The sequence below is a fragment of the Brassica napus genome, assembly GCF_020379485.1.
Source record: "Brassica napus cultivar Da-Ae chromosome C6 unlocalized genomic scaffold, Da-Ae chrC06_Random_4, whole genome shotgun sequence".
In the NCBI taxonomy this organism is placed as follows: Eukaryota; Viridiplantae; Streptophyta; class Magnoliopsida; order Brassicales; family Brassicaceae; genus Brassica; species Brassica napus.
The window spans coordinates 1-7,526 of record NW_026014313.1 but is presented as its reverse complement, the minus strand read 5'-3'; the positions used below and the strand labels follow the sequence as shown (position 1 = coordinate 7,526).

The 7,526-nt window shown below is 40.6% G+C and overlaps 1 protein-coding gene across 1 annotated transcript; it reads right to left on the bottom strand.

Annotated features, from left to right (window-relative positions):
• Positions 1-439: 439 nt before the first annotated feature.
• LOC125594939 (abscisic acid receptor PYL9-like) lies at positions 440-1,581 on the bottom strand. The gene is made up of 3 exons (XM_048770931.1): positions 1,245-1,581; positions 953-1,168; positions 440-865 (listed from the first exon to the last, which is right to left on the bottom strand). The coding sequence occupies exons 1-3, from the start codon at positions 1,389-1,391 to the stop codon at positions 665-667; spliced, it is 564 nt and encodes a 187-aa protein (XP_048626888.1). The 5' UTR covers positions 1,392-1,581; the 3' UTR covers positions 440-664.
• Positions 1,582-7,526: the final 5,945 nt, after the last annotated feature.

Genomic DNA, 7,526 nt, shown 5'->3' with positions numbered 1-7,526 from the left:
GAAGTGGGTTGTCTCCGTCTCTTTAAATATCGCCTCTACTCTTCATTCATTTCTAACTTTTTCGCATCGAAACCAACAGCAAAAATCCCTTAGCGTAAGTCGTAAATACGAGAGTGTTTCGTAGAGTTTATAGTTCGATAGGGCGATCACGAGTGAGGCGTGATTCGTTTGCCATGGTTGTATCATGAGACTCTATATTCGTATAGTTCCGTCTCACTGACGGAGCGAATATTTTGAGTTAAGGAAATAGATCATATCTTGACTCCATGTCTGTTTGCGAATACGATTTCTTATCGTTCTTGTATTCGTTCTTACATTCGTCTATTTTCCTTAACATTGCTTTTATTTAATCGTTTATGTTATTCCGGTTTACCGGCGTTTACATACAGTGTATCGAATAATATAGATTTTGTGTAGTTTTGGTTGTAATCCAATAATATATACTGAAAGGTAAAGCTACATTCCTACGAAATTATAGAGCCACAATTTATAACTTATACAAGTAGTACACTCAGGATCAGTTACGGAGATGTCCCAAATGAGTACTAGAGGACTCTCTGGCTACAATCCAGAGAGTATGTATGTCACGTGATCAATTTCGCTTACCAATGTTGCTATACAATTCTACAATTTGAGGAAAAACACTTGAGTACCGGTCCACAACTCATGTCATGTCCTGAGCAGCCATTCTTTCGCAAACACTGGACAGAGATTTGAGATTGCATCGTATAAGTGCTTCCACGAAGTAACAAGTCTCGTCTTTGGTGTTCCCTTCTGGTACATCCACCACGAATGACTCTATTACCATTGTTCCCGCTCTTCCGTCTATTATCTCTGGATGTACTGTAACCACTGATGAGTAGTTCTGCAATAACAGTAGATGAAGGTTTAGTTCATTGAAAAGTGGTAAAGGCTAGTTATTATGGGACTATATTTTGAAAAGGGGATAAACCTTAAGCCTGTGATCACCACCAAGGATTCTGATACCAAGAATGTGTTCATTATCGTCCAAGAACTCCAACCTCTCCGTGCTAGTGGTAGCCGGGAGGCCAGATCTAACGTCTACCTCTCGAACACAGCCGATGCAAACATCACCTTTCATAACACACCTGCTGACAAAAGGCTTGTACTTCTGTGGCTGATCGAATCTCCTCACCAGAGACCAAACCTGATGATCATCAAATCAGAATCCGTATATGTTTGCAAATCTTGGTGAAAAGTTGCATAAAGAAACAGAGACTTACGAGATGAACAGGGGCTTTGATATGCTTAACAAGAACCGAAGAACACTGGTTCTCCTTGGGATCATGTCTATGATTCAATCTAATCTGAAGAAACTCCGCCGCGCCACCTGAAACACGTCCGTTATCGGCAGCTATGGTCGAGTTCATGTTTCAGATAGATGATTATCGTTTACAGAAAAGATGTTCTGTTTTAATGTTCTTATGTATCTCTCTTTATATATAAGAGAAGTAGGAGAGAATCTAAAAGATTCGATGATTCTAGAGACTTTATGAAGAAGAAGAGGTTTGATGAGATAAGGATGGGGTTACAAGTTGCAGAGAGTTTGGTGCAATGCCATGTAGAGGATTAACGTCAGCTTCATTATATATCCCCTCTAGTTTTTTTAATATTTTAATTTATTATTATGGGTCCAGTGACATATAACTAGTTATTATTATTCGCCTATTCGCATATTCGATTTTAATTGTGGATATGTTGATGAAACAAATCTTATGAAGATCAATGTTATGTTATTTATTATTCCCGGTGAGTTAGGTATGTGTTCTTTTGTTAGTGTTGGCCCTTCAAAGTGTTCATATGCAATGCGATGTACATCATTTTCAGATAATTGTATAATAAGCTTAAACCTAACTTTCTCTCAAATTAAATCATGCATACAGAGCATTGTTGACTGTTTTTAGTTCAGGGCTTATAAATTTGTCACTGTCATCTAAAGCTTCCAATCTAGAGTTTTCCAAACTATTTTCTTAACAATAATAGATACTACAGACCGGGTGATTGTGGTCGAGTGGTAAAGAGACGAGTTCGATCCACCTGCTGCGCAAAACTAAGTCACAATTATCATGGTCATCTAACACGGATATGAACCTATGCTTTAGAGTCCATTTGAATATCCGGAGAGATAGTCTATCCGTGGACTGCAGCTCCTCTTGGAGATTAGTCTGGATCTCTCTATGGTTCTGGGATACTTCCAGATTAATAAAATAATAATAATAATAATAGATATTACATTTTAAATGAGTATGAGTGTATGACATATCATTAAATTCAAATATTTATTGACCATTTGACTTTTTACAAAGAAAAGTCAATCGGCATGGGCTCTCAATGAAATCCTCTGTTTTCTCGGATTATAATCTTTAATGTGGTCATCGATGTTATAATTAGGGATCTGATTCTTTAAAGAAACCCTCTTCTTCGGGCCAACTAAGTTTGAGGTAAAGATAGTGAATTATGTTAGGGATGTCCATTTATGGTTCAATTGGTTATTTAGATGGAGGTGTCTAAGATAAGTTTTCAAGATTAAAAATAATCAAAAAAGGTAAAAAGATAGAAAGACAGTCAAATACGGTTCTCAAATTAGATGTTTAGGAACATTAGGAGAAACTCCATTAACCAAGTGTCAGCTTTCATATTGGTTAATTAAAAATAAATAAAATTTAATTGCTGAAATCAACTGCAGTTTTAACCGATAAAAGGGTGCTCTTAGGTTTGGTTTTTACTGAGAGGCATTAGAGCAATGATTATTAGGGTTCTTAGAGTGAGATTCTTAGTTTTTTTTAGTTAAAAGTTAAGAGATGAATTCTTATATTCCGGTAAGAAACTCACCCTAAGAATCTTAATAATCATGCTCTAAGCGCTGGTTTCTAAAGGAGGTTATGAACCGTTTGTTAGCCCCACTGACGCGTGGATCCCACAAAAATTTTAAAAATCAGTCCCCAAAATTACGAAATAAAAGATCGTTCTTTGGGGAGTTTTTGCACTGTTTGCGAACCTCACCGACACGTGGCAGCCCGAGATTGGTTTATTTTTTAATTATTATTATTTTTTTTAGAAAACAAAAAGAAAAAAAAATTCTTAAGGATCCCATTTGGAGTTTTACCGATAATCATGGTCTTCGGGTTTTAATATGGTCATTACAGGATACGATGTATTAGTCCACAGAGGAATCTATGAGAGGCAACAAAAGGAATATACGAACAGTTTCTACCCGAAATAATCGAGCATTTGTCTCGAACACGGCTATAGAGCTAACTTTCAGTTTCACGTCACTCTATTGAAGGTAACTCTCGTTAATAATGAACCTGATGTGCTGCTCATGAACTCGTTAATTAGTTTTAAAGCCATGAAACATGTGGTCACGTTTGGTTCACCGTTTGTATCTTGTGGTGGTGAAAAGATTCTGGAGGAGCTTGGTCTTGACGAGAGACATGTTCACTGCGTGATGATGATGCATAGAGATATCGTCCCACGAGCTTTCTCGTGTAATTACCCTGACTTTGTTGCTCTCATCCTCAAACTTTTGAACGGGTCGTTCCATGCGCGACTCCTTGTCTCAACAAAACAAGTCTAAGGACTTTCACGTACCAATCTGCATTGCATGTGTAACTTATATGGATGTTAGAAAATATTTGGATGTGTCTTTGCTAACATACATGCCAGTACTTGGAATCATCTCTATCCTCCCGGTCCAGAGGTGACATGGCAAGTCTGGTTTTCGGATCACATTCCGAAGCACACCTTCTTCACATGGGTTAATGTCCGACATCGTCTGGAAACTAGAGATAGGATGAGACAATGGGGGCTTGACATACCTGCTTCCTATGTCCTTTGTGCCAATTGCGCTGAATCTAGGGAAAACCTCTTCTTTCAGTGTTCTTTCAGCTCCTCTGTTTGGCAACACTTTATCAATCGGGTTAATCTCCACCCTCCTCAGTCCTTTGAAGCCATTTTGGAGTGTCTTGCTCGGCCTTCAACGGACCAACACATAACGCTCATCTGTAGACTCTTTTACCAAGCCTCGATGTACTCCATATGGAAAGAGCGCAATGCTAGACTTCACTCTTCTGTAGCCAGACCTCCAGATGTGATTATCTCTGATATTGAGGACACCATCAAGCTTAAGCTTGACCCTCTATCGAGAACAAATCGCTATATTACTTCCTCCCACGTCACAGCTCTTCTTGGTACATGGCTCTCTCCTTTCTAACAGGGTTTGTTTCTCTGCTTTATTTCTGGGGTTTTGTAGTTTAGTCCCTTTTATTGGTAGCCCGTTCGGCCTTTAAGCTATCTAATAAAATGAGTACTTCCGGAAAAAAAAAACATGCAAACACTAATGTATGTTTCCAAAATAATCATATCTCCTATACATGGGACCAATAATTGTTTGTTGTGTCTTTGCTCTCTACGTTTTAGACAGGAGCGACGAGGCTTAATCTCCTAGGGCACTGCATGGATTCCTAAACCGCTTGAAACCCTGAGTCAAAGAGGTTCAGAAGGTTCGGTCTTTAGAGACCACGACTCCAAAAACTACGTCAAATCCGTGAACGTTGTTTGCCCACAACACACAAACAAAGCTCACCGTTAGGAAAGTCAAGAGACAGAGCCACAGAGGAGGAGTACTGTTTGTCGGTGCTGATGTCAGCACCATTGGAGATTATGGCACATGTCTAGTGGGGGAAATAGACGGTAGATGCCTCGTTGAGTTGCGTTATATAAATGGAAATCTCTTCTGATTATACGTTGAGGTGGCAAAAAAGAGTTAATAAAAAAGTTGTAAAGCCGTAATATATCCATGGTCCTGTTATGAAGAAACAATTAAGTCAAATACTAAATTCAAAAAATTGACTCTATTCATAAACATATATTTGAGCTTTAATGTCTAAGAACCCGGAGGAAAACTTCTCAAATCTCTGTTTTCTAAGTTCAGGTCAAGTGTGAATATGTTAGTTGGAGATGATCAGTCATCTTATGTATTTGTGGAAATTAAGCGTTTCAAATTGTCATCAAAGCTTTGTTACTCATAGATGATTGCTCGGATTCTCTTCTTGAGGTAGAAGAGAACCACAGAATCAGCAGGTGTAGGAGGTTGGATCGGGTCGAAGGAAAGGTGATGTTTGTTGTAGAATTAAAAAAGGGCTGGGTCAAGGATGGCAAAAGGGTTATTGGTGGATATTTTTTGGAATTGGGAGGCAAAAAGTTTTTTGTGGGTGACTTTATGTTTGAAAGGAGTAGCTCTTCTAGGGGTTTGGGCTGAGAGAGCTACAACAACAGGAGCTTCAGCAGGCTGGGAGGTGAATACAATGGTATGGGGCTCATCAAAGTCGGGTGAAGGAGAGGGTGAGGCAAGGGTGATAGTATGACGGGGTTCTATGGTTGCATGGGGAAGAGCGGGTTTGGACAGGAGAGAGAAATCTCCATTAAGTCAGTTTCAAAATCTGATTCAGGGATCACTGGAGTGTTTTGCTCCTGTGGAGAAGGGATCACAGGAGGGGTCTCATGGGTAGGTTCAGTTGATGACGAAGGCGCAGTTTGTGTTTTAGGCTGGGATTTAGGTGGGATGTTTTCTTGTGGGAAGTGAGGCAATCCTTCTGAATGTGACCAAGTTGGCTACAATGAGAGCAGGTTGGAGGGATCCAAAGATATGAACAGAGACTTGAAAAATTTCTCCACTCGTTCTCTTGAGTTCAATCAGGTCAGGAAGGGGTGAAATTAAGTCTGCTTCAACCTTCACATGTGCGAGATTGACATCAGTAATGTTTCTTGTGAATTCATCCGTCTCCTTTGGTTCTCCAATCAACCCTGCAGCGAAGCTTAATCCTTCCAGGATTCTAAGATCGAGAGGCAGTCCAGTCAGGTGAGCCCAAAGAGGAATAGAGGAGAAGTCAATGGGAGCTGCTTCTTTGGATGATGTCCACGGTGAGACTTGGAACATTGCTATTCCTACATACCAAAGCCTTTTCCAACACTTTCTTCCTGATGAACTCATTTGGGATTCACACAAGAATTGTTCTTTCTTGCAGGTTGGTTCTAATGTCGAGTTTATGCCCTTTCCCCCAAAGGAAGTTGAGGACACTTTGAATCGCTTGGTATGATGGCATTTTTGCCAAGAAAGACCCAACAATGAACTCTTTGTGCATCTCTGCACCTCTTTGGAAGACTTCATCAGGCACTGTCACTTGAGGAATGCCTGCTTCCGAGTAAGATTTTGGAGCTAGTCGTTTCAAATACTTGTCAGCAATGTAGCTCGCTCTCTTGCCCCATGTTTTAGTAGGGGCTTCTGGGGTTTTAGTTGGGAGGGGAGGAGGTGATTTGTTTGGGTCTAAGGCTTTGTTCAGGAGGGGGTACGTTAGAACGAGGAAGGAGAGGGATAATAGTTTTTCGGGAAGCTTTTGGTGGGGTAGGAGAGGGTAGGGTTTAGTTGTTTGACTTGCAAGGGAGTAGTTTGGAAGTGGTGGAGTGGATTTTGGTGGGGAGAATGGTAAACCCTTGGAAAGTATCTACTGAACTGTTCACGTGAACAGTGTTAGTTTCAGTAATCTCAGATCTGTTCTGGATTGTTGCAGATCCAGCATTGCTGCTGGTAGTAGAAAGCTGGAAGCAGTTGGAACGCTTGATTCTTCGACAAGAGAAGCAGTCTCTGTAGAAGAGAAGTTTGCTTTTTTTGTGCTCTACGTTTCAATTGTCATCCTTTGTTGTTGTAGAAATTAAGCGTTTCAAATTGTCATCCTTTGGTGCTATACGTTTACTATCCTAAGCAGTGCATAAAAATCATTAATTCTATCTGCGGAGCATATCTATGGAAAGGATCGACAGAAGGTCAGTACACAGCTAGAGTATCTTGGGAAACTGTTTTCTGCCAAAGGAAGAAGGATGATTGGGTATCAGGGACTTACATTATTGGAACAAAAGCATGCTCTATCAAGCTCGTCTGGTTTTTCTCTTCTTCGGACAGGTTAATCTGGTGGCTTGATTCGTCAAAATCATCCTGCGCAACTGCAAGAGAATTTTCGGACATTAAAGGAAAAAACAGTCTCACTCTCACTCAGTCAAGAAACTTCTAGAGTAAGAGAACTGGCTACAGATGGATCAATGTGGAGGTGGGGGGGGAATGGCAGAAACACTCGCTTCTGGACGGACAATTGGAGCCCCTTTGGGAGATTAAACTTGTTCTTAAAACCTCCGCTCTTCTACTCTAGGTACAAGACCAAACTCAATGATCTCTGACCTCTGCAATGATGGAGTATGGTCCTTGCCTTCGCCGCGGTCTGAGGATCAATTGGCTCTCCACGCTTACCTAACAATAGTAACTCTCACAGACTCAGAGGAAACAGTGGTTTGGTCACCGCTTGGAAAGGTTACAGGACCGCTACTCAACATGTATGATTTACAAACTTATAAGAGATCACAAGCCTGTGGTTCCTTGGTCTCCTGCTGTTTGGATAGCTAGGGGTATTCCCCCACAACTTCCTCACTTGGCTGGTCAATCTCAACCGCTGCCC

Excerpts from the sequence above, each read along its gene's own strand:
- LOC125594939 (XM_048770931.1), bottom strand. The coding sequence starts at position 1,391 with ATGAACTCGACCATAGCTGCCGATAACGGACGTGTTTCAGGTGGCGCG. Across the intron at positions 1,169-1,244 it reads TCAAAGCCCCTGTTCATCTC|GTTTGGTCTCTGGTGAGGAG; the intron begins GTAAGTCTCTGT and ends GATGATCATCAG. Across the intron at positions 866-952 it reads GTGGTGATCACAGGCTTAAG|AACTACTCATCAGTGGTTAC; the intron begins GTTTATCCCCTT and ends CTGTTATTGCAG.